The sequence below is a fragment of the Oryx dammah genome, unplaced genomic scaffold, assembly GCF_014754425.2.
Source record: "Oryx dammah isolate SB20612 unplaced genomic scaffold, SCBI_Odam_1.1 HiC_scaffold_26, whole genome shotgun sequence".
Classification (NCBI taxonomy): domain Eukaryota; kingdom Metazoa; phylum Chordata; class Mammalia; order Artiodactyla; family Bovidae; genus Oryx; species Oryx dammah.
In genome coordinates this window covers 64,806,345-64,832,410 of record NW_024070210.1, presented here as the reverse complement: position 1 = coordinate 64,832,410, position 26,066 = coordinate 64,806,345, and the positions used below count along the sequence as shown (strand labels likewise).

Sequence of the window (26,066 nt, the reverse complement as noted above, 5' to 3'; positions counted from 1 at the left end):
TCAATATGTTCTTCTGTCATACCTTGAGTAGCAGCTTTTGTATAAGTCTCATATTTTGTGTTTCAAAGATACAACCATTTGCAAAGTTAGTTTTTAGTAATTTGGGAATAAATTTATCCATTTTAACGTTATCCATTCTGTATTCTCTTCCTCTGCCATTTGACTCATCAGTACTTATTAATGAAGAGAAGCAGAGCTTCTGATCTCTTCTCTCCTCACCACAAAGTAAAAAAGTTGTCAACCAGACTCTGGGAACAAGCAGGAAAGCTATTTAATTGACTCACTCAGATGAGCAGCAGGGCTCCAGGGATTAAGGTACTAGCTGAACTCCCAGTGCTTACAGTCATTTATACAGTTAGACTGGCTCACTTCTAATTAACAGCAGTCTCAGAAGTCTAACATGTAATTTGACTTAGAGTCAGAGATAAATTAATAATAAGTTTCTAGGTGGAAAAAAAGTCTTTGGGGATTAAAGGATTTTTCATGTACCTGCAGAATCTGCCTCAGTTCTCAGCACATTTTCCTGTGATATTTTAACTTGGTTCTGTCTGTGGGTTTGTTATTTTCTCTGTATCATTACACTAAGAGAGTATGACATTATACCAGATGCTTTAATTTTCACTACATCATTATCATAGTTTTATGTGGATTATTTTTCCATGAAAATCTAGTAAATAGTTAATAAATTATAAGGGTAAATTAATCCAACTATGGTAAACTATCATAAACTTAAAATATATCACTGAGCCACTACTATATGCCAAGAACTTAGGAGACACATGAGCACCCATGGCTGATTCATGTAGATGAATGGCAAAAATCACCACAATATTGTAAAGTAATTATCCTCCAATTAGAGTAAGTAAATTTTAAAAAAGACTATTCTCAAGGCTTTGCAGTTTAGCAAATGAGACTGTGTGTGTATGCGTGTGTTTCTTCTTGGTCACATTAGTTTTTACTCTCCTGGACGATTCATTTTACTTGTAGATCTTTAACATTTTTACATCTGTGTTCATAAGTAAAATTGGTCTGTAGTTTTTTTTTTTTTTTCCCTGTGGTATCTTTGCCCAGGTTTTGGAGTCAGGGTGATATTAGCTTTGCGTAGTAAATATGTTATATTAGTTTTAGTTTTGCTTCTATTTCAACCTCTTTCTAGAGGGCTTTTGGCTACTGTAGTAACCAGAAAGCTAAAAACTGCATTTCTCCGTTTCCCAGACTCACATGTAGCTAGTTTCTGGTGTATTTTAGGTTCCATTGAGTTATCTGGATTTCAGAACTGAGTTTCCCATTTTGCTGGTATACATTGGCAGCTATAGAATGACTCTAGAACCACTAGTTAGGGCAGTGGTTTCTTGATCTCTGGATTGCATCTAAGATGGCATGATCCTGGAGTCCAGCCATTGCCACACTGACTTCTGTTTACCCAACTTCCTGCTTCCAGCTGAGAGAGAAGTTCTGTTGGTCTACAGTTATGTGGTATTGTCCTAGGGGTCATTACTGGGCACTCAGCCAGGAACCAGCTACTTCAAAACTTCCATGGTATTGTAAGCTCATAATTCCCCCATATTAAGTCATTTCCTTTCTGCTTAAAATGGCCAGAATGGTTTCCATTATCTACAGTTGAATCTTAATTGACATAATTGTTGGTATCAGAAATGAATATAAGTAACAGATCCTCAAGGATTGAGACATGAGCTTAACTAGCTGATCTAGTTGGATCTGAAGGTAGTGAGGTTTTCTGAAGGTAGTGAGGTTTTCATTAGACAATGCAACATTAGTGTTTGGGGCTGAACGCTACCCTCCCCCCCATATGTTGATATGTTGAAACCCTAAGTCTTTATACCTCACAATGTGACTGTTCAGAGATAGGGCCTTTGAACAGATAATTAAGTAACAGTAGGGTCATTAGGGTGGGCTCTGATCCAATGTGACTGATGTTCTCTAAGAGGAGATGATTAGGATACAGATAACACAGAAGGATGGCCTTGTGAAGACACAGCAAGAGGATAGCCCTCTGCAAGCCAAGAAGAAAGGCCTCAGAAGAAACCAAACCTGCTGACACTTTGGGGCTTCCAGCCTCCAGAATTGTGAGAAAATAAATTTCTTGTGTTTAAGCCACCTAGTCTGCGGTAGCAGCTCTAGCAAACTAGTATAACTAGCAATAAACCACAGCATTCTCTGGCAAAGTCACTTAAATTACTACTTGTGGTCACCTGAAATCAAGTGCCTATTGAAAGTGTGGCTCTGGCAGACCAAGTGGTGAGGCCACAGCATAGCCGGATTGTCATACGAAATTCAAAATGCTGAGGTGGCCCGGTTGTTACTAATTTCACTGAAGAACTTAAAGAAAACAGTAGTTTCAGGCTTTTAAATTATTAGCTCAAGATATTGTCAGAAACCTAATAGGTTTCTATGACCATCTTACACATCTCTTATAGAGTCCTTGTAACTATAGAGTCCTTGTAGCTGAAAGTCAGATACAAGGTTAGATTCTATGATTTGCTGAATTGAAGTGTAAGTTGAATTCAGAGCTTTATCAGCTCTATGAATTTAGGGCATCGACTGTGAAAAGATAGGACTCCTCAAAATTGAATAGCAACATCTGGGAAGATTTGGATAACTCTGAGTACCTAAACCTCAGACTTCCACCGAGCCTCCCAGTTCAGCTAAAGACTCACCCTCTCCTCTGATGAGGCTGGCATCACCTTGCTGCGACACTCCATGTTGACCTCACCTGAAATATACTATGCCAGGGGATTCCAGTGCTCCCTGTGGTTCTCTCCTACCCCCTTCTACTGCCTCCAGATCCACTGTCAGAATCAGACCCCAGCATTCCCAGGGAGCCAATTACAGTCAAACCCAGGAGGTACCTAAAGAATTAGAAGATGTTATATTGGCAAAAACCTCTGAAATAGGCATGGTAATGGTTTCTAAAGGACTCCTAGACTGGAAAGAAGCAACATAATTTTAGGATCATGCTAAATTTACTGATGTAAATTAGAGAATTCAGATTTGATGTGCTATCTAGGACAGCTGAAAGAGCTTCTAATTATTTGCTTGATTGGCTAAGTATAATCTGTAGAGTCAGCTGTGGACTCTCCTGAATGAAGCTGAGATACCAGAAATTCCTTGGCACGGTGTAGAAGAAATGATTCATAGATTTAGGGAAATAGAAATATTGAAGTGGGTATGTCATATACAGCTACCTCATCTAGCCCCTAACTCTGTTCTCCAAAGAACCCAAAAGAAACTGCCTTCACTGAGAAATATATTGGTGAGGGAACACTCGGAAAACATTGTAGTGAGTGAATGTCTTTTCTGAGCTAGAGATGATGGCGGAAATGGTACCATTAAAAGCGGCTCCCTGGTTTCCGTGGAGATGATGAGACTCTAAGTAGCAAAGTCAAAGTAGCAGCATTTAATTGTTGGAGACAAGGTGAACATGTTTCCTTAACGTGCAGCAGGGCCTGTGTGGTACTCAGAATAGCTCAACCCTCAGGGCAGTGAACAGTGTGTCAAAGAGTCCATCAGACTGAAGTAGATGGGCTAAAGTCCTACTTGATAGACTAATCAAAAGAATTCTATTTAGATTTGATAAACAGTGAGACACAATCTCTCAATCAATGGAATTAGTTTCCAGAACCCAAGTATCTTACTTGAGGAGAAGGCCTAGAATCCATGGAGGAAGATTTTGCAAGGATATAATAAGATTATAACCTATCCCTTCTAATCCTCCCTAAAGAGGCCTGTGACCATTTACCAGGGTAACAATGCACTAGAAAAAGAAATATCTAGACCTAGGGTTTTAAGTGCTGCCTCTGAGCTTACATAACTCCTGGGGGATCTAAAACATCCCAAAAGTCTACCTGTCAATTGGGGGCTGATGGAAGTCAGGTGATAAATAGATAAAAGTTTGACCTTTCCATCTCACTGTGGACTGAGTGGATAATAACCCAATCTGTGTTATTTCCTCAGTTTCTGTATGTATGGTTAGAATGAGAGAAGGAAAAGAAAAATGTTTAGTCTATGCATCAAACAGTTTTCCTAGACTGTCCAGACCAAGGTAATAATAATGGTGATGATAGCCAACATTTACTGAGCACTAACTATGTGCCAGGCACTGTGTGATGTCATTTACATGTGTGGTCTCATTGAATCTTCAAAAAGCTATGTTTGTTCTCGCTTTTATCATTTCCACTTCACAGATGAGGAAACCACGAACTGGAAAAGATTAACCTGTCCAAAGTTCCACACCTAGTGTATGTTAGAGCTATGTTCAATCCAGCCTTTCTGACACCAACGCTCACACTCTGAATTACAGCTTTCCACTGCCTTGGCATGCTATGTCACATGAATATTGATTTACTAATTTGAACTGAGACTTTCACTGAGCCACATAAACTTAGAACAATTTATTTTTCTCTCCCTGCCTTGTTTTCCAGGCTGACTTCTTGCCCAGGGGATACAGGCAGTCTGGTGTTGGCAAGTGGAAAAGGAGATCTGAAGTGTCACATCACGGCAAACCCATTCAAGGTCGACTTGGTATCTGAAGAAGAGGTTGTAATGAGCATAAACTCCCTGGGCCAATTGTACTTTGAGCAGCTGCAGATTCCTCCCAAGCAAAGGTATTTTTGCACGTTACTTAATACATACAGAACTTAAAATCTGATCTGTGACTATATCTCCATAGAAAATTGGTTTGCTTTATTTGTTGGAATATTCTGAGAAATTTTATCTTGTCACCTGTACAAACTAATGCAGGCTTGATGACAAAAGTTATTCCCAGACATTTGCAAAGGTGATACTCTTAACACATCCTATATTTTTGACTGATGACATTCTCTACCCTACCCCTTCTAAAAAAGGACCCTGTTAACTTGATAGATGTTAATGTGAACTAACAGAATTTCACTTTATCCCCCTTACAATAACATGAGTTACCTTAGACTTGAATAGTTGTCTAGGAATTTTCTGGAATGAACCACTTGATCAAAGCGGTTTGTGTGTGGGTCACATGAATTAGAAGATAGTTGTAGAAGGAGATTTTTCATCCATTTTTACCAATATTGTTTTTAAATCCTCCAGTCTGTAGTTTGATTTTTATTCAAATAATGAACATCTTACATGAGCTTCAGAAAGCATTTAACACAGAGATTTTTTCCTGAGTCTCAGCTAATTTCTATTTTTAAAGTTTATTGTTAAGATTTTTATTTTATCACAGAAATGTTTCATTATAGGCTAAATAGAAAATATTGAAAAGAAGAAAAAATTAAAATACCCATAATCCTGCCACCCCTACTGTTAGTACCTTATGAATTTAATTCAGTTTACTTTTTTTTGACTGAAAATACCATTGCATAACAAATCCCTGTGTGCCTGTTATTTATATTTTGGTATTTATTTATATTAAAAATATTAATTTTAAAGCATTTTTCCTTTTAATAAACTCCTATTATTTTGTTTTAAGGGTGATTTCTAAGTTGGGCTTTTTAATAAAGCCCAGAAAAGTCTGTCTCACCATTTGTCCTTTGAGCTACCTAGTTCCATGTTTGAAAGTAATCAATGTTTCCAGTTTTCTATGTATCTTTCTAATTTATGCCTATTCAGTAAAACTAATGCATTCTTTGTTTTTTCCTTTCCTGACACAAATGATGCACATTATTCGGTACCTCCCTTTTTTTTCTTTAGCAATGTGGCAGTTTCTAACTTCTTTAAAGCTGCTACGTCATTTCTATTATATGGTTACACTATGATTCATTTAGTAAATCCCTACTAGTGGACTTAAAAATCATTTCTGATGTTGTTTTTCAACTACTTCATGAATAACCTTGTTTGTGTGTTATTTTGCATACATGCAAATAAATCCATAGACCAGAGTCATAGAAGTATAACTTCTGATCAAATGGTTTGTACGTCTGTTGATAGATGTTTCCAAATTGCCGTCCATAGAGGTTGTGTACTAGTTTATATTTCTATCATTTTAATTTATGTTTGTGTTAGGAAAATTAGATTATCCACCTAGGGGAAAAAATATAAGTTAGGTCTTAACCTCAAACCATTTAGCAAAAATGAATTCCAGGACTTTACTGGTGGTACAGTGAATAAGAGTCTACCTGCCAATGCAGGGGACACAGGTTTGGTCCCTGGTCCAGGAAGATTCCACATGCCGTGGAGCAACTAAGCCCGTACACTGCAACTACTGAACCCGTGCTCTAGAACCCATGAGCCACAACTACTAAGCCGGTGAGCCATAACAACAGAAACCCATGCCCCTAGAGCCTGTGCTCCACAAGAGGAGAAGCCACCACAGTGAGAAGCTCACACACCACAGCAAAGAGCAGCCCCGGCTCGCTACAGCTAGAGAAAGCCCAGGCACAGCAATGAAGATCAATTGCAGCCAAAAATTAAAAATAAATGATTAAAAAAATTAATTCCAGGTAATAAAAATTAAACACACACACACGAAAAATAAGAGAAAGTATAGAATATTTTTAATTGTATTAGTGTGATAGAAACTGAAGAGCTATAAGGAAAAAGATGGATTTGATTACTTAGAAATTTTAAACTTTATTATAGCCACAAAAACAAAATACAAACAACAAGAAAAAAACTTGAACAAAATGAAAAGGCAAGAATCTGTAATTTCCAGTTTGGCATGTGAGGAGCTCAGAAGTTGCCACAAACAAGAATGAAAAATCAAAAACTAAAATTACTCATAATGTAGTCCTAAATGTAAAATCTAAGACCATAAAACTTCTAGACAACAACATCAGAAAATCTTGATGACCTTGGATTAGGCAGAAGTCCTAGATATTATACCAAAAGCATGATCCACAAAAGAAGAAATATGGTAAAATGAACATAAACAAAAGTAAAAATGCCTGCACATTCAAAGACCATATGAAGAGATACGTAAAGATAATTCATAGACTAAGAAAAAATATTTGTAAACATATATATGATCAAGAAGTTGTATGTATAATATAGAAAGAACTCTCAAAATTTAACATGAAAATAATAGATTTAAACAGATATTTCACCAAAGATGTACAAGTGACAGATAAGCACTTGAAAAATATGTCCAATGCCATTAGTTATTAGAAAATTGCAAATTAAACAACAGGGACATACTTACCACACATGTATTAAAATGGCTAAAGTTTAACAGGACAACCATATTGTTAGAAACACGACTGGAGAGTGAGAGGCTTTGATAGACATTGACTCTTGAGCAGAGGTATATATTTTGTACTCTGTGACTTACGGAACCCTGCAGAAGGGAATTCGTGCCATTTAATTATTTATATTGCTTCTCCCCGGTGGCTCAGATGGTAAGGAATCTGCCTGTAATGCAGGAGACCCGGGTTCAGTCCCAGGGTCGGGAAGTTCCCCTGGACAAGGAAATGGCAATCCACTCCAGTATTCTTGCCTGGAGAATCCCATGGACAGAGGAGTCTGGCAAGGCTACAGTCCATGGGGTTGCAAAGAGTCGGACACAACTGAGAGATTAACACTATACTATATTGTTAATGTCAATTGACCAAATAAAATTATGTCCTTCATAGGCAGGAGCTGATATACTGATACTGGGCTTGGATATGTTAAAAAAAATTTTTTTTTTCTATAGACAGGATGAGCTGAAACCAGGGAACAGTGAGTTCACTAGACAGGAGGAACATGGCTATTTGAAGTAAAAAATTAATCCGCAGCATCATAATAAACAATTACTACTGATCTATATATTCACAACAAATAATGTCACAACAGTTAATGAACAGCACCAAAAAATAGACATAGATGGACAAAAGTTCCTTGATATAAATGGTAGCCTAGACTTAATATCCTTGTGCATCCTTGGGAGTCATTATTAGAGACCAGATTGAGATTGGTCTCTGGCAGAATGTTGTCCCCTGTCTATTGAACTTTCATGCTGCAAGAAGAGGTAAAAGCCTTATTCTAAGTACAGACAAACTTTGTCCTTGGGTAATATCCTAAAGGGGAACCATAGTTTACATGCAATCTGGTGATCTTCTGCTGTGAAACGTGTTTAATTTGCCTTTTTCAATGTATTTGCCTGTCTTAGACACTTTGAACAAGGAAAGGAAAAATAAACAACCTCTGAACTCTGATCTTCCATTGCTTTTGTACATTCTGATTGTGAAATTGAGGGTAAGGATGTTCAAAAGCCCATGGGAAATTTATGTCTTCAGAATATTGTGCCTATTCTAATATGATGAGCTTTTAAAACACTTTTCTTAGAACAAGAATCAATTTTTGTAATTGTATAGATACTCAGCTAATTTTGAATGCTGCTGATGGCATAACTATGTTTTTAAATCCAAAAATATATTCTTGTGTGCCACATTAAGATGCTCTTTCATATAATAAAGATTTTCTTTTTTACTAACTCATTTCAAAGAGAAAGAATTTTACTTTTAAGTAAGCTGTTTTTCTGCTAAATATCACAAAACAATTCTTTTTTCCTCCAATAAATGAGAGTATTATGAGCTTTTAAAAAAGAAAATAGAAGTAGTTTTATTAATTTCAGAAAGAGCTTACTTCAAAACAGGGGAAGTTATTAGGGATAAAGAATGTCATTACATAGTCCTTAATGTGTATGTGCCTAACAACAGAGTATCAAATACTTAAGGCAAGAATATAGAACTGCAAAGAGAAATAGATGAATCCACTATTATACTTGGGCTTTCCTGGTGGCTCAGCTGGTAAAGAATCCGCCTGCAATGAGGGAGACCTGGGTTCGATCCCTGGGTTCGGAAGATCTCCTACAGAAGTGAATGGCTACCCACTCCAATATTCTGGCCTGGAGAATTCCGTGGACTGTATAGTCCATGGGGTCGCAAAGAGTCAGACATGATTGAGTGACTTTCACTCACTATTATATTTAGAGACCTTAACACTCTTCTATCAGGAATGGACAGAGCCATCAGAGAGAAAATCAATAAGGACATGCTGCTGCTAAGTCACGTCAGTCGTGTCTGTCCCTGTGCGACCCCATAGACGGCAGCCCACCAGGCTACCCCATCCCTGGGACCCAGGCAAGAACACTGGAGTGGGTTGCCATTTCCTTCTCCAGTGCATGAAAGTGAAAAGTGAAAGTGAAGTCGCTCAGTCATGTCCAACTCTTAGCAACCCCATGGACTGCAGCCTACCAGGTTGCTCCGTCCATGGAATTTTCCAGGCAAGAGTACTGGAGTGGGGTGCCATTACCTTCTCCGCAATAAGGACATATTCTAATTCAAAAGCACCATCAATCAACTGGATATAATTGACATCTATAGTCTCCTTCATACAACAACAGTAGAATACACATTCTTCTTAAACTCACATGGAACATTCACCAAGACCATATTTTGTGTCATAAAACATACCTTAAGAAATTTAAACAATAGAAATCATACTGTGTCAGCATGATTTGCATTAATTTAATGCAATTAAACTAGAATTCAACAACAGAAAGCTGGAAAATTCCAAAATACTTGAAGATTAAACAACATGCTTTTTAGTGACATGAAATCTAAAAAGAAAGAAAAATATTTCAAACTAAATGAAAATTAAAATACAAATTATCAAAATTTGTGGGATGCAGCAAAAGCAGTACTTAAAGTGAAATCTGTAGCATTGAATGCAAATATTAGAGAGACAGATGCGTTTGCAGAGAGGCACAGAGGAACTCCAAAGGAACAAGTACTTTCTGTTGTTTATGCTGGGTTTAGTGGGTTCACAGTTATTCACTTTAGTATTAGTCTTTAAACTCTGCACATACATTACATACCTTCTATATGCATGCTGCATTTTACACTAAAGAAAAGATTATTGTATAATGAGTATAGATAGATAATTTACAGAACTATAAATAACCATTTAATGTATAAAAAGGTCGTCTGCATCACTTATGGTATAAATTCAATTTGAAATGCGTTATCTCTTCCAAAATTTTAGATTGGCAAAGAGTTTAAAAAAATTCATAAAATCCAGTATTGTTAAGAATGGGAAGAAATGAGCCCTCAAATACAACTAATAGAAGTTAGAATAAGTTGTCACAATCATCCGGGAAGATGGTGCATCATATTGCTCCATACTAGGGTAATACTGCATAAGAGGAACTGTGTTTTATCTTGCTTATGTTAGTATTATGAGCATGTATTACAATAAAAACTGATTAATGTATTTTTAAGAGTTAACAATAAAATTCATATCTGTCTACATTTTTATAAGATATCAAGCTCTTGGTAATGTTCACCATTAATGTTTAATTTTGTAAACTTATTTTTAGTAAGTTAAAGGATATAACGTATGGGGTCTCAAAAGTTCAAAATGAAAATCTTTTATCATTGAGCAAATTGTCGGTCGTGCCATGAGTGAAACAACTTTTTTACATTACAGCAGAGCTACCAAGAAAAATGAGGAGGATGCATCAGCTGACACCACTCAGGTAATCTACAGAGAGCAATTTATCTTTTTAAAACCTTTTCCACTATTATCATCATTATACAAGTATAATGGGTCTGTTCTCCCCTTATACAGATGGGTGGTTGGTCAATGCCCTACTATATATAAATGGGACCTCCTGTAGGCCAGGCACTGTTCAAGGAATTGGTGGTATATCATCAAACTAATCTAATTCCCTCATTATCATGGAGCTTACATTCTTCTAAGCCACATTAAACGTTTTGGACTTAAAGAACAAAGAAAAACTGTGGAAAGGTCTTCAGCAGAGATGCATGATCTGATATCTGTGTCTAAAAGATTATTTTGTCTTAATTCTGGAGATTGGATGTTCTGGAAACCTCTTAATCCAAAGCCACATGCATCTTCAAAGGGTCTCTGACAGTAGCTATGGTCATCAGGAAGGTGAAAAATATTTCCAGTTTAATAATACAAATGCTTCTTCCTCTTGAGAACTGACTGAAACTGACCCTTAAGAAAAACTAACATGGTTATTGTGCCTTACACATCTTTGCACTAATACATTAGACCAGCTTTGGGGAGACCTCTAGTCAGATAGCTTAGGTAGTGGTTTTGAGTCAAACACCCCCTTACAAGAATCTGATGAAAGCTATGAACCATCTCTGTAGAAAAAAAATTTTTTGTCATACTATTTCAGGGAGTTCACAAACTTTATAACTTGTCTAGACCTCAGGATGATAATCCCTGCATCAAGCATTCAGGCGTAATTTTAAAGAACCAAACACACAACACACAGACTCACTTTACAGAGGCTTTCATTATAAAGAAATAACGTAGAAACAGGAAAATAGCTCATTTTTAAAAAAGAAATGTGCTTTATATATACACACACAATTCTTTTAAAACTTTTCATTTTACCAGAGAAAAAGAGACTTCTGTAAAGCTAGGACATTCATAGCTCTAGGTCAGAAGATTGCAAACCTGAGCAATCACCATCCCAGTTGACCTCTCCACCCAGCATAGGAACATAATCAGTAGTCTGGCTAATTGAAGCTGGTGAGAGAAAGTGCTCATCTCAGCCAGAATCTTTGCTTAGAGTCTCTCAAAAGAGACCCAGGTTATTTGACTCTAAATGTTTTGCTTTACCTATATAAAAACTACATTTTTCAAAGTGCTTTCCCATCATTTTGGCTCTTGCAAAGATATTCATGTCAAATGGTGTGGCAGTTCCTACACAATTAAACATAGAATTACAACATGATCCAGCAATTACATTTATGGATATATATCCAAAAGTAAAAATGGGACTCAAACAGATATTTGTATACCTATGTTCATAGCAGAATAGTATTCATAGTAGCCCAAAGGTAGAAACAATCCAGCAATCCAAGAGTCATTGACTGATGAATGCACACACAGAATGAGGTATGTACCCACAGTGGAATATTATTCAGCCTTAAAAAGGAAAGCAATTCTGACACGTGCTACAAAATGGCTGAATCTTGAAGACATTATACTAAGTGAAATAAGCCAGTCACAAAAGGACAAATACAGTATGATTCTATATATACAAGTTATCTAGAATTGTCAAATTCATAAAGACAGGAGCTACAAAAGTGGTTGTCAGGAGCTGAGGGGAGGGGAGATGGGGCGTTACTGTTAATGGTTGCAGTGGTTCAGTTTGGAAGGATGTAAAAGTTCTGGAGACAGATTGTGATGTTGGTTGCACAATAATGTGAAGATACTTAACGCCACTTAAAAATGGTTAAAATGGTAAGTTTTAAGTTATATATATTTTACCACAATAAAAAATATATTCATGTTAGCTGTAGATCATAAGGATGATTAATGGCATTTATATAGAACACAGATCTAATTTAATATATTGATATCACAAATTGGTCTTTTAAAAGATGAACTCATTTCCTAATCAGATAAATGTGCTATTGTGGTAACCACATGTGTTGCAATATATAGCCTCAGTTTGCTACCTTTTTTCTTTTTTGTACCAACAGGAAAATCAAGAGGAACTGGGCCTGTGGGAGGAGAAATTTGAAAATTTTGTGGATGTCAAAGTTAATGGTACAATTAAAATCGGTGTAGTGTTCTTTCCAAACAGTTCTTTCCAAAACAGTTCTTTGCAAAATAGCCAAAAGTTTCTACCTAAAAGTCCCTTGAGCTTTGGCACCTAAACGTGACTTTTGTAAGGTGAACAGAAATCTCATATTTGGGACCACTATTCTTCAGTAATGCATTGTAATAGAGAAATAATGAGTGTATGACTTGTGGGGAGTGTAAGAGAAATATAGGCCTCATGAAGCTTCTGGTTTCGTAGAGGGAACTAGGTTAGCATATTGCTTACACTCTTCAGTGAATCAATGGCAAATTCTACATTCTGTTTTTATGAGAGTCAAGTGATGAGAAACCCAACTCATTAGCTCCAACATTTCAAGCCAGTGGTTCTCACCTTTTCCAGGCCTCCCCGCTATTCATGTGTGTCGAGTGACCATCGATGACATTTCTCACTACCCTTAGTGATGAGGGGAGACTTAGGGAATGTAGGTGGCAGGGAGGGAATTTGTCTCTTTAGGAGATAACTTTTCAAATACTTGGGGCTTGTTTAGTTGGAAAAAATACTCACTTTTCTCCTTCCTCCCTACCCTGTAGAATAACAGACCTTCTCTTAACTCCTTGAGAATCTCTGATCTAGCATCTATTTCTATAGCCTAGTATAATGATCAGGACTGACATTGTAGCCCAAAGTTATAAATAGGGGAGCCCTAAGGCTCTCCTTTCAGAGAAGGCAATGGCACCCCACTCCAGTACTCTTGCCTGGAAAATCACATTGACGGAGGAGCCTGGTGGGCTGCAGTCCATGGGGTCTCGAAGAGTCGGACATGACTGAGCTACTTCACTTTCGCTTTTCACTTTCATGCATTGGAGAAGGAAATGGCAACCCACTCCAGTATTCTTGCCTGGAGAATCCCAGGGACGGGGGAGCTTGGTGGGCTGCTGTCTACGGGGTCGCACAGAGTTGGATACAACTGAAGCGACTTAGCAGCAGCAGCAGCAGCAGCAAGGCTCTCCTTTATGTAACATTATAATCCTTTCTGTATCTTATCTATAGCAACCCCTTTCCATAAACTCCTCCAAATAAGGACCGTTTGATGTCAAATACTTTTACCCAAGAGTAAATTTAAATCAATGTTTTCTCTCCTAGTTACTTTCATTTTTCCCATATCTCTAAAATAATTGTTAAATAAAGGACTTTATCTTTGGTTAAAGGAAAGTTTTGTATCTACAGTCACAGTTAAGGGGGTGTATATTGAGGAGCTAGGAGAGGTACTCCTGGTGCCCTTGACCTCACAGTTCTTGTATGCAGTAAGAATGAACAATCAGGCAGAAGACACCCAGCCTTTCATCTGGCAAGCATTAAAAGTGCTCACTACCCTCTTCTTCCTAAAGCAAACAAGTATGCAATATAGTTCAGGAAAATTTAGGGAAAAAATCTAAAACTTTGTAATCATATTTTACAGATAGAAAAGAAATATACTGTAAATGTGGGAACACAGAGAACTGTAGCACACAGCTAAGAAAACATAACTAATAAGTGACCAGAACTTTGCCTTGTGCATTTTTTGTATCCCCACAACACCTGAATACAACAAAGTACAAAGAGTCAGCATATGTGATTGATCAGGGTGAGCTCAGGGCTCTTGATCCATAGTGTAGTCATCTTGCTAGTCCTATAGTTAACTGAATCTCATTCATTGATTGTCCCATTGAGAAGCAAAACTCAGTCACTCTCCTGGTACCTGTAGGTCCTGCCTCCATTGGTTTGGATTTCTCTTTGCATGGTTTTGAGCATCTCTACGGAATCCCGCAACATGCTGAATCACACCAACTTAAAAACACAAGGTAAAGTGAAAAGAATTCTTACAGGAGGCTCTGGTTTCTGGACTGGAAAAGTTTGAAAATAAAACATGTGCGATACCTGAGTCAGTGCTAATATGTGCCTGGCCTTTCCCTCTTCGATACTGCTTGCAGAGCTTTAAGAATTTCCCTTTAATGATCACTCAGAGCAATGGTTTTCAATTTTTATTTTGTTTTGCAGCAAAAATTAGACAATTATAAAAACTGTAATGCTGAACTTAAAAGTATAGAAGACATAAAAACATGGAACTGAGCAACTGAGCATGCACACACTCATGGTTGAAGTAGCAGGAAGACCTTCATTACATCACCTTCCTGGGTTTTGCTTTTGTCTCTCAAGTCCTTTCTGGGGAACCCTGGGAAATATACAGTGACCTAGAAAAAGGCTTTTACTAAAAAAGGACAGTGAGCAGGAGTGGAAAAGTGTGGCATCTCATATCACCTCGATTCCCTTGGGGAAATTATTTCCAACTAACACCATTGACCAAAAAATGCCAGAGGTATCAGATGAAGAAGAAGCAGAACTGAAGGAGTCTGGTCAAATTTGCCTCATTCAGATGCTGTTTAGATGATAGGTAGACATGGTGACAAGTGAATGAGAAACTGTGTTGCTCTCACACCAACCTGAGCTCCGTGCTTCCTACCTCAATTCAGTTCCTAATCTTTCCTTACTCGGCACTGTGGAGGCATGTTAGGACACTGTCGTTTTGTTTTAGTGACAGAGAAATACTCACCAAATCTGTCAATTTAGTTTTTACATGCTACTGTGGAAGATTCATAGGAAATGGTCCTCACCTCATAAGAGATACTCAGAAAAGATATCTAAGATATGAGATATACATGCCAATAGTAGCATGAAGAAATGCCAAAGGAATCAAAGGAGGAAGATCATATTCAGCCAGATTGAGTCAGGAAACCTTTAGAAAAGTGGTCAAGAGTTGAGCTTTGAAAGATGTATAGGACCCAAGTCTTTGCAGGGGAAGTAAGTAAGTGTTAGTCACTCAGTCGTGCCCGATTCTTTGCAACCCCATGAACTGCAGCCCAGCAGGCTCCTCTGTCCATGAGATTTTCCAGGCAAGGATACTGGAGTGAGTTGCCATTTCCTTCTCCAGGGGATCCTCCCAACCCAGGGATCAAAGCTGGGTCTCCTGCACTGCAGGCAGGTTCTTTACCAACTGAGCTATAAGGGGAGCTTTGCAGGGGAGAATGGAGCTATAATATTCACTAATAATATATACATGATGGTCATTTGTAATCCTTCTTTGTATGTTTCAGTGATGGTGATGCTTACCGTCTTTATAACCTAGATGTCTATGGATATAAAATACATGACAAAATGGGCATTTATGGTTCAGTGCCTTATCTCCTGGCCCACAAACTGGGCAGAACTCTGGGCATTTTTTGGCTAAATGCCTCAGAAACACTAGTGGAGATCAAAACAGAACCTGCTGTAAAGGTGAGCTACAGATCATGACTGCATACCATACTTACAGAAGAGACAAAACTAGTGAAATGTAATCATAGTTCAGGGATTTCTAGTGGCAGTCTTCTACCACTAGAGTCTACAGTATAATTAGGGAAGGCTATTGGTGTGTACAAAGGAACAGACTATTACACACATAAGGGTGGGTCTTGTGGGTTAGAGGGACATTTTTCAGACTTTCATTCCATTCCTTTTTCAGTACACACTGACCCAGATGGGCCCAGTTGCTGCTAAACAGAAGGTCGGGTCTCGAACTGATGTGCACTGGATGTCAGAGAGTGGAATCATTGATGTTTTTCTGTTGACAGGACCTACTTCTTCTGACGTCTTCAAGCAGTATTCATACCTTACAGGTAGTTGCATGTGGAAATGCCAGTTTCTTGTTCCATTGTATTTCCTCTAAACCGTGTAGAATCACTGTAAATTAACATTTGTTGCACATGATATAGCATTTATAAACAACTTACCCAAGCTTTTTAAGAAGCAAGCATTTATCCTTCTACTCTCATCCCATTCAGCATCTCATCCCATTCCCTTTAACCAGTGGAATGGTTAAATATTCCACTGGGGCTGGTAATCTCCATTCTCTAGTCACTAATGTTCACCTATCTGCCTTTCTTGGAGCCTTAATGGTGCCTGGACTTTCTTTACCTTTAACCCCTTTAATCCCTGGGCTTTCTCTACCTTTATCTCAGGTAACCAGTATCCCAATCTGAACTTTTATATGTTCTCTTCTCCATTAAAATATACCACTGGGATTAGCACTAAAGCATTTTTATTTTTAAAAGATATGTGAGATCATTTTGATTAATGCAGAAAAAGCATTTAATAAAATCTAACACTATTTCATGATAAAAACATACAGAAGACTAGGAATAACAAGAAGCTTCCTCCACATAATAAAAGGCATTTATGAAAAATTCACAGCTATCCTCATACTCAATTCTGAAAGATTGCAAGGTTTCCCCTAAGATCAGAAACAAGATGAGATTTCCCACTTTCACCACTGCTACTGAACATTGTAGTTGAAGTTCCAGCCAGAGAAATTAGGCAAGAAAAAGAAATAAAAACCATCCAACTTTGAAAGGAAAATATAAGATTATCTCTATTCACAGACAATGTGATACTATATGATATAAAATCCCAAAGAATACACATACACACACACACAATTAACCTAAGTTGTACGGCACATGATCAACACACAAAATTGGGTGTGTTTCTATACACCAGGAATGAACAATCTAAAAATGAAATTGAGATGACGATTCCATTTACAGTAACATCCAATAGAATAAAATACCCAGGAATAAACTTAACCAAGGAGGTGAAAGACTTGCATGCCAAAAACTACAAAAAAAAAAAACAAAAAAAAAAAAAACAACAACCCTGAACTAAAGAAGGCCAAGATACATAAGAAGAAATCCCATGTTCGTGGATTGGAAGATTTAATATTATTAAGATGGCAATCCTACTAAAAGCAATCTATAGGTTTACTACAATCCCTGTCAAAATCCAATGTCATTTTTAAGTAATAGAAAAGATGATCTTCAAATTCATATGGAATTTCAAAGAGCCTGAGTAGCCAAAAAATCCTGAAATAAAATGTTGAAAGACTCACACTTTCTAATTTCAAAACTTATTACAATGTTAAAGTAATCCAAACAGTGTAGTACTGGCATAAGGATAGACGTATAAGCCAATGGAATAAAATTGAGAGTCTAAAAATAAACCCATAGATCTTTGGCCTATTGATTTTCAATAAATGTTCAAGACCTTTCAGTGGAGAAATAATTATGTCTTAACCACATGGTACTGGGACAACTGGATATCCACATGTAAAAGAATGAAGGTGAACCCTTATCTCATACCATATACAAAAAATTAACTCAAAATTGATTGATGGAATAAATATAAGAACTAAAGTCATAGAACTCTTCTAAGAAAACAGGTAAATCATGACCTTGGATTTGGCAACAGATTCTTAGCTATGACACCAAAATCATGAGCAACAGAAGAAAAAAACAGATAAGTTGGACCTTTTTTTTTTTTTTCCAGCTGTGCCACTTGACATGTGGGGTCTTCGTTCCTCAACCAGGGATCTAACCCACACCCTCTGCAATGAAAGTAGGGAGTCTCAACTACCAGACCACCAGGGAAGTTGCAAGTTGCACTTCTTTAAAACTAAACACTTTTGTGAGTCAAAGAACATTATCAAGAAAGTGAAAAGCCAACTTATAGAATGGGAGAAAATATTTGCCAATCATATAAGGGTCTAGTATCCTGAATATATAAAGAACTCTTACAACTCAACAGCAAAAAGAAACAGTCTAATTCTAAGATGAACCAAGGGCTTAAACAGACATTTCTCAAAAGAAGATGTACAGATGGATTAACGAGCACCTGAAAAGAAGCGCAACAGCATTAGGTAAATTAAAACCACAATGAAATACTGCTTCAAAACCACTGGGATGGCTAAATCATAAAGAAAAGTGAGAGAGAGAGAAAATAGTAAGTGTTGGTGAGGATGTGGAGAAATTAGAAACTCATACATTACTGGTTGGAACATAATATGGTTCAGCTGCTGTGGAAACAGTTTGGCAGTTCCTCAAAAAGCTAAACATAGAATTACCATATGACCCAGCACGATGATTAATTTTGTGTGTCAAGTCATGGTGCCCAGATATTTGGTTAAACACTGGTGTAGATGTCACTATGAAGTTATTTTTTTAGATGAGATTAATAATTAAATCAGTAAACTATGAGTAAAGCAGACTCATACTCTGTGATGTGAGTGGGTTTCATCCAATCAGTTGAAAACCTTGAGAAAAAAGGACTGTGGTGTCCCTCTAAAGAGGGGCTTCTCCAGTGACTCAGCAGTGAAAGAATTTGTCTGCAGTGCAAGAAACACAGGAGACACAGGTTTGATTCCTGGGTTGGGAAGCTACCCTGTAGGAGAATATAGCAACGCACTCCAATATTCTTGCCTGGAGAATCCCATGGACAGAGGAGCCTTGCAGGCTACAGTCCATAGGGTCGCAAAGATGTGGACGCAACCCAGCGACTGAGCACACACATCCCCTAAAGTAAAAGGAATCTGTCTTGAGACTGTCTTTGTTCTCAAGCTGCAACATCAACCCTTCCCTGGGTCTCCAGGCTGGCCTACCTGCAGAATCCAAAACTACGAGCCCCTACAGTCACATGAACCAGTTCCTTAAGATCAATCCGTCATTTTCTTTCTCTGTATATGTATAAATGCATATATACATATGCACATATCCTTTTGATTCTGTTTCTCTACAGAACCCTAACTCACTCATCCAGCAGTTCCACTCCTAGATATATACTTGAACTGAATGGAAACTGAACAGATACTTGTATGCCAACAATCACTACAGCATTGTTTACCAGAGCCCAAAAGTGGAAACATACTAAGTGCTCATCAGAAATGAATGGATAAACATGGTCTTCCCTGGTAGTACAGTGGATAAGAATTCACCTCCCAATGCAACAGACACGGATTCAGTCTCTGGTCCGGGAAGACTCCACATGCTGCAGAGCAACTAAAGCCTGCATGCCACAGCTACTGAAACCTATGCATCTAGAGTCTGTGCTCTGCAACAAGGGAAGCCACTGCAATGAGAAGCCCGTGCACTGCAACGGAGAGTAGCCTCCACTCACCACCACTAGAGAAAGTCCTTGTGCAGCAACGAAGACCCAGCACAATCAAAAATAAGCTAATTAACTGTTAAAAAAAGATGAATGGATAAACGAAATGCTTTCTTGTTGATGCCCTAAGTGGGAGACTCAGTGCTTAGACCTTGTAGCTATTCAGGAAACGCTTATCAAATGTACAATTAACATTGTGGTGGTACCTGGCTCAGTTGCCATCTCCCCCTTTTAGGCACACAAGCCATGCCCCCTCTCTTTTCTCTGGGGTACCATCAATGCCGCTGGAACTATGAAGATGAGCAGGATGTAAAGGCAGTGGATGCAGGATTTGATGAACATAACATTCCTTATGATGTCATGTGGCTGGACATAGAGCACACAGAGGGCAAGAGGTACTTCACCTGGGACAAGAAAAGATTCCCAAACCCCAAAAGGATGCAAGATCTGCTCAGGAGCAAAAAACGTAAGGTAAAATAAGCCAGTGGGCTTCCCAGGTGGCACAAGTGGTAAAGAACCCGCCTGCCAATGTAGGGGATGTAAGAGACACAGGTTTGATCCCTGGGTTAGGAAGAGCCCCTGGAAGAAGGCATGGCAATCCACTCTAGTATTCTTGCCTGGAGAATCCCATGGACAGAGGAGCCTAGCAGGTGACAGTCCATGGGGTCGCAAAAAACTGCACACAACTGATGTGACTTAGCATGCATGTACGCGCAAGACAGCATTCTGAACCTTTTCATTGCAGAGCATTTAAAAATGTTCAAGTTGCCTTGGCACATTAATGAACAAGAACCATCTTGTAAAAAAAATGGCCGGAAAATAGTACTTTCAAGTGTAACTGTAATTGTGATCATAGAAAAGCTCTGGTGAAAAAGTGACAATGCTATCTACCACTCACTGCCTTAGTGGCTCTAGGTCCCCATAAGGATGAAGGGGCCTACCATTCTGTTCTATTCATCGTGACCAGTGTGTACTAATGTGATGGGTGCACCTCACACAAAATTTGATTGGATGTCAAGATTGATGATATCACACTGGCACCAAAAGGGTATGAACAGGTTAATTAGTCCCATAGTGAGGCATTTTAGGGGTGCAGAGCTGCTCCCAAGCTCCTCTGAAAATGGCCTAAGAGAGCTGGGAAAGGAGACAGGCTCAGGTTTTAAGGTGGCTACAGTGTTGAACTGGGGTGAGGGCTGTGTATGCACTAGGGCTTGTGTGGTTTGAACTTCTTGTTGGCCCCAAAAAAGGAAGCATCAGGGCTTTGTCAGCATGCACAGGTGTGGGCAGAAGGGTAAAGGGCCTGAAGATGTGGTGGGGCTTGAAGCTCTTAACAGTTGGTCAGAAATGAAGTCAGATTCTTTAGTACACTATTTTTCCTGCATGCTTCCCTGATGGACTCAACCTGTCCATATGGCCAAGGAAGGAACTAAAATAGAAAACGAGGACAGGGAGATGGCACTGGAAAGTATATAATGCAGGTGTGGTCATGGTGGTGGTCATGGCAATAATGGAAAGAGTGAAGGAGGAAAAAAAAAAAAAGGGAAGAATCCCATATGTATCTCATGAACGGATCCCTCAGTCCCTATCCGTGAGATTCAAGTTGCCTTTTCAACCCATTCTGTTGATCCCCAGGCCTTTTACAAATGTTCAGAGCCAATGCTGTTAACTCTTAATATTCCAATTAATAAACATTTTTTGGTGTTTATTATTGAAGCAGCCCAAAAGCTTGGAGAAGGCAATTGCACCCCACTCCAATACTCTTGCCTGGAAAATCCTATGGGCAGAGGAGCCTGGTAGGCTGCAGTCCATGGGGTCGCTAAGAGTCGACATGACTGAGCGACTTCACTTTCACTTTTCACTTTCATGCATTGGAGAAGGAAATGGCAACCCACTCCAGTGTTCTTGCCTGGAGAATCCCAGGGACGGGGGAGCTTGGTGGGCTGCCGTCTATGGGGTTGCATAGAGTCGGACACGACTGAAGCGACTTAGCAGCAGCAGCAGCAGCCCAAAAGCTAACTGACAGATGAATGGATAAAGGAAATGTGGTATATACATATGATACAAAATTACTCAGTCTTTAAAAGGGAGGCCATTTGGATACATGCTACTACAACGTGAATGAACCTTGAGGACATTATGCTGAGTGAAATAAGCCCATCACAAAAAGACAAATACTATCTGATTTCACTAATCTGTAATATCTAAAGCAGTCAAAATCATAGAGACAGAAAGGGGAAGGGTGGTTGCCAAGGGCTAGAGAGGAGGAGGCAATGGGAAGTTGTTTTAAATGGGTATGGAGTTTCAGTTTTACAAGGTGGAAAGCGTTGTAGACAGTGACTGTACAACACTGTGAATGCACTGTTGGACTGCAAGGCCTCCTACGTCTCCTGCATTGCAGGTGGATTCCTTATCTGCACACTTAAAACTGGTTCAGATAGTGAATTTTATGTTATGTATATCTTACCACGTCTTAATATTTTAAAAGTTTTTTAGCAGTGGAGGATTAAACTTCAGTGTGTAGAGTAGATTTTAACAGACATGAAGGATGATTATTAGAAGATTATTCTAGTCAAACAGATGGTTTTGACGCCCTCCAGTAGGTGAAAGTAATGGTATTAGGAGGGCAAGGAGAGATGCTAGAGATGCTAAAGACATGGGGCTCTGATCATAGCTCTTTTCAAACCTCCTTCCTAAATGCTTCCCTGGTGGCTCAGATGGTAAAGAATCTGCCTGCAATGCAGGAAATCTGGATTTGATCCCTGGGTCAGGAAGATGCCCTGGAGAAGGGAATGACAACCATTCTGGTATTCTTGTCTGAAATATCCCATGGACAGAGGAGCCTGGTGGGCTACAGGCCATGGGGTCGCAAAGAGTTGAACATGACTGAGTAATTAACACTTCACTCCTTCCTAAATATGGCTGTACCATTGGATTTGGGGTTTTTTTTTTTTGTTTATTTTTAATAATTCTCTTTTCCTTAATGTTTGCTTTTGTGTTATCTTAGCCTCTTAGGTATCCAGAGAGCAGAGGCCTTGCCTACTTAATCCTTATGTAAAGCACTCAGCACCACAGAGAGATAGAATCTTAATAAATGTGATCTTTAGAACATGTATTGGAGGGACAGCAATCACTGTGAAAAATAATAGACCTGGTTTTGATATCAATTTATATTCCCATGAGCACATGAAAGGTGATAGGGTTTTACTGGTGTCTGAAATATCTCAGTAATAGTAGTTGTTATGGGCTTCCCCAATGGCTCAGCAGATAAACAATCCACCTGAATGCAGGAGACACAGGTTCAATTCCCAGGTCGGGAAGATCCCCTGGAGAAGGCAATAGCAACCACTCCAGTATTCTTGCTTGAAAAATCGCATGGACAGAGGAGCCTGGTGGGCTACAGTCTAATGGGTTGCAAAGAGTCAGACATGACTGAGTGACTAAGCACAACACAATTGTTTTGAGTAAAATGTGAACTCCAAAACTATGATGAAAACATATAAATGAACATATGACTTATGTGAAACTGATGAGATCTTTAAACTTTTATGTCCTGACAGCTTGTGGTCATTAGTGACCCCCACATCAAGGTTGATCCCAACTACTCAGTGTATGCTAAGGCCAAAGAACAGGGCTTTTTTGTGAGGAATCATGAAGGAGGAGACTTTGAAGGTGTATGCTGGCCTGGTAAGATGTCATTTTTTTCACCTGATATCCACTGTTTAGCCCCAATTAATGAAGGCTGCATTAATTTCTTATAGATGTCACATGCTATATTTTAGGTGCCGTTCCTTAAAGGTATTATCATCTTTTATATCTTTCATCTAATACCTGGTATGATATTCTTTGTATACATTTATAAGTCAGTGAATGATTGAAAAATAAATAAGCAAACCTCAGGAACATGCTGTTTCCCTTAGCAAATAAAAATTAAAAGCCAGAGAATTGGAACAGAAGAAGAGGAAGAAAGAAGAGTCCTGCATGTCTCTCCCTGTGCTTTTTTTTTTTTTTTTTGCCTCAACAGCCCATAGGTTTGACTTTCCAGCCTTTCATGAGTGATCTCAGCTGCCCCTGACAACTCTGAAGCCTTCATTTCAGAAATCATTAATTTAAAGCCTTGGTAGAAACTCCTCACAGACAAAAGGGAATTACCAGTCTATCATCTGATAGCACTCTATCATAAATTCACACACAATGGAGAAAGCCCATGCATTCCTCTTCTCCCTGTACCACTTAAAAACACGTCTCTGCCCTCCTTCAGAACAAAGGGTTCACTCCAGGATATCTGCCATAATCCTTACTGGGGCTGTCTGAGGCCATCGGTGAACGATAGGCTCCATCCTGGTGCTTGTTCATTGGCATTCCCCTGCCCTCTGGGTCTGAGAGGACTAGTGATTGTCACTGGAGTTCAGCATTGCCTTCTTCATCAGCTTCTCACCAGACTATGCCTCTGTATCGGCTATCTTTTACGTTTGATGTAAGGCACTCATTCATTACCCAGCTTTCACATCTTACATCTTACCATGAGGACCACTGTTCCTAACAGGCTGTCTACTCTTCTGCCTCTGCAGGTCTCTCCTCTTACCTGGATTTCACCAACCCCAAAGTCAGAGAGTGGTATTCTAGTCTTTTCGCTTTCTCTGTTTATCAGGTTTGTTTTTATTCCTTTGCTCTTTCCTAGTTACCTGGAAGGATGTAGTAAGGAAAGACATGACTAAATAGAAGTACTCTGCTTCACTGAGTAGTTCTTGATAAATAATACTTATATGAAGAGGCAGGGATGCCAACCACATATCAGATTTTGGTGGTGCCATATGAATGGCGTATGAAGAGAGGCACCATATGAATTACCAAATGCACAGAAGCTGTGATTTTGACTTTCAGTATCATAGACTGTATGGTATATCAAATTACTTAATAATAGATATTTATTATATTTTCAAATTGTAGAAACTTTTACTTCATATGGTATTATTAAAAATGATAATGATATATGTGAAAGTATCTTGCAGAGTATCGCATGACATTAAAAGTAAGGTATAATAATAATTCTTAAAGTCCTATAAAAATCACAGAGAAAACTGGAGAGGCCACATCTAGACAACTGTTTTCAACCAATGGTGGTAGTGATAAGAATGGTGACTGATATAAACTGAGTACATGCTGTGTTCCAAGCACTATACTAATCACTCTGTGTGCATTATACCATTTCATCTCCACAATAACTCTTTAAAGTTGGAATTGTAATTAACTCTAATCCCACAGACAAGAAAATCAAGGCATGGAACAAGTATAAAAATCTGCTAAATTCACTCATCTAATAAGTGGTAAATCCAAGATTTTAACTTAGGTCGACTGTCTCCCAAGCCTGGCTCTTAACCACTAAACTCTAGTTTCTGAGCATCCTGTATTAGGATATAGAAATAGGAGCTTCCCAGAGGTTAAGAATCTGCCTTGCAATGCAGGAGATGTGGGTTCCGTCCCTGGTTGGGAAACTAAGACTCACATGTTGTAAACCGTTACACCACAGCAAAAGATCTCACATGAGGCAGTGCAGATCCTGCGTGCCGCAACCAACCTGATGCAGCAAACTAAATAAGTAAATGTTTGTTTTTTTAAAAAAAGAAGAGAACTTAGAGCAGGGTTAAATAATAATCAGGCCAATCCAGTCATACACACTTGTTCCCCTGTTGTCTATGGCTGCTGGCACATAACTATACCTGGACTGGGTTACTGAAAAAAGAGGCCTTATGGCCTGCAAAGTTGAAAATATTTACTATCTGGCCCTTCCAGAAAAAGTTTGCCAGCCACTGCCTTAGAGAGTGTTAAAGAACAACAGTCAAAGCAGCTAAATACTTGGAACCTATACAGCCTTGTTCATTGAAGTATACATGATTAGAAAGAATTTGAAGTAGAGTCAGAAAAAAACATGTAAGCCTCCTTCAGGCATTTGAGACTACCATGTGGGGAAGGCAGCAGATATATTTTCTGGTATCCCAGAAGACAGCCTGGTCCCTGTGAGAGAATGTTACACGGAGCAAGACTTTCAGAAAACTTGGAATGAGCTGCCTGAGAGACTCCTGGTCATTGTAACTGTTGAATCAAATGCTGAGAGACCAGGGATTTTTATAAAGGGACTCCAGCCTGGTAGGCTCCAGTCCATGGGGTTGCTAAGAGTCAGGCACGACTGAGCAACTTCACTTTCACTTTTCACTTTCATGCATTGGAGAAGGAAATGGCAACCCACTCCGGTATTCTTGCCTGGAGAATCCCAGGGACTATGGGGTCGCATAGAGTTGGACACGACTGAAGCAACTTAGCAACAGCAGCAGCAGCAGCAGCAGCAGCACCATGTTAACTGAATGACTCAACAACCCCTTCCACTCTAAGTCAAACAATTCTCTGAAGGATACAAACTCTAGATCCTGCTGACAAATGGTGTCTTAGCTGTCAAACCCTTCACAGTACTAGAGGGAAGGCAGAATCTCTTCATGGACAGTTCTAGCTGCCCCTAGTAACAGTTGGAGCAGATGAGGGATGATGGAGAACCTGGTTG

At 38.9% G+C, this 26,066-nt stretch overlaps 1 protein-coding gene across 2 annotated transcripts in view; it reads left to right on the top strand.

Moving 5' to 3' along the window:
* Positions 1 to 26,066, top strand: part of GANC (glucosidase alpha, neutral C) — a 71,537-nt gene that overhangs the window by 15,314 nt on the left and 30,157 nt on the right. The window contains exons 6-14 of one of the 2 annotated variants that reach the window (XM_040226845.1): positions 4,443 to 4,625; positions 10,408 to 10,453; positions 12,444 to 12,510; positions 14,250 to 14,346; positions 15,637 to 15,817; positions 16,044 to 16,197; positions 19,749 to 19,984; positions 23,071 to 23,197; positions 24,082 to 24,161. In XM_040226845.1, the coding sequence (XP_040082779.1) occupies positions 4,443 to 4,625; positions 10,408 to 10,453; positions 12,444 to 12,510; positions 14,250 to 14,346; positions 15,637 to 15,817; positions 16,044 to 16,197; positions 19,749 to 19,984; positions 23,071 to 23,197; positions 24,082 to 24,161 (1,171 nt within the window). Of the gene's footprint in view, positions 1 to 4,442; positions 4,626 to 10,404; positions 10,454 to 12,443; positions 12,511 to 14,249; positions 14,347 to 15,636; positions 15,818 to 16,043; positions 16,198 to 19,748; positions 19,985 to 23,070; positions 23,198 to 24,081; positions 24,162 to 26,066 lie in introns of both variants that reach the window. The other variant, XM_040226844.1, reaches the window with a different exon arrangement.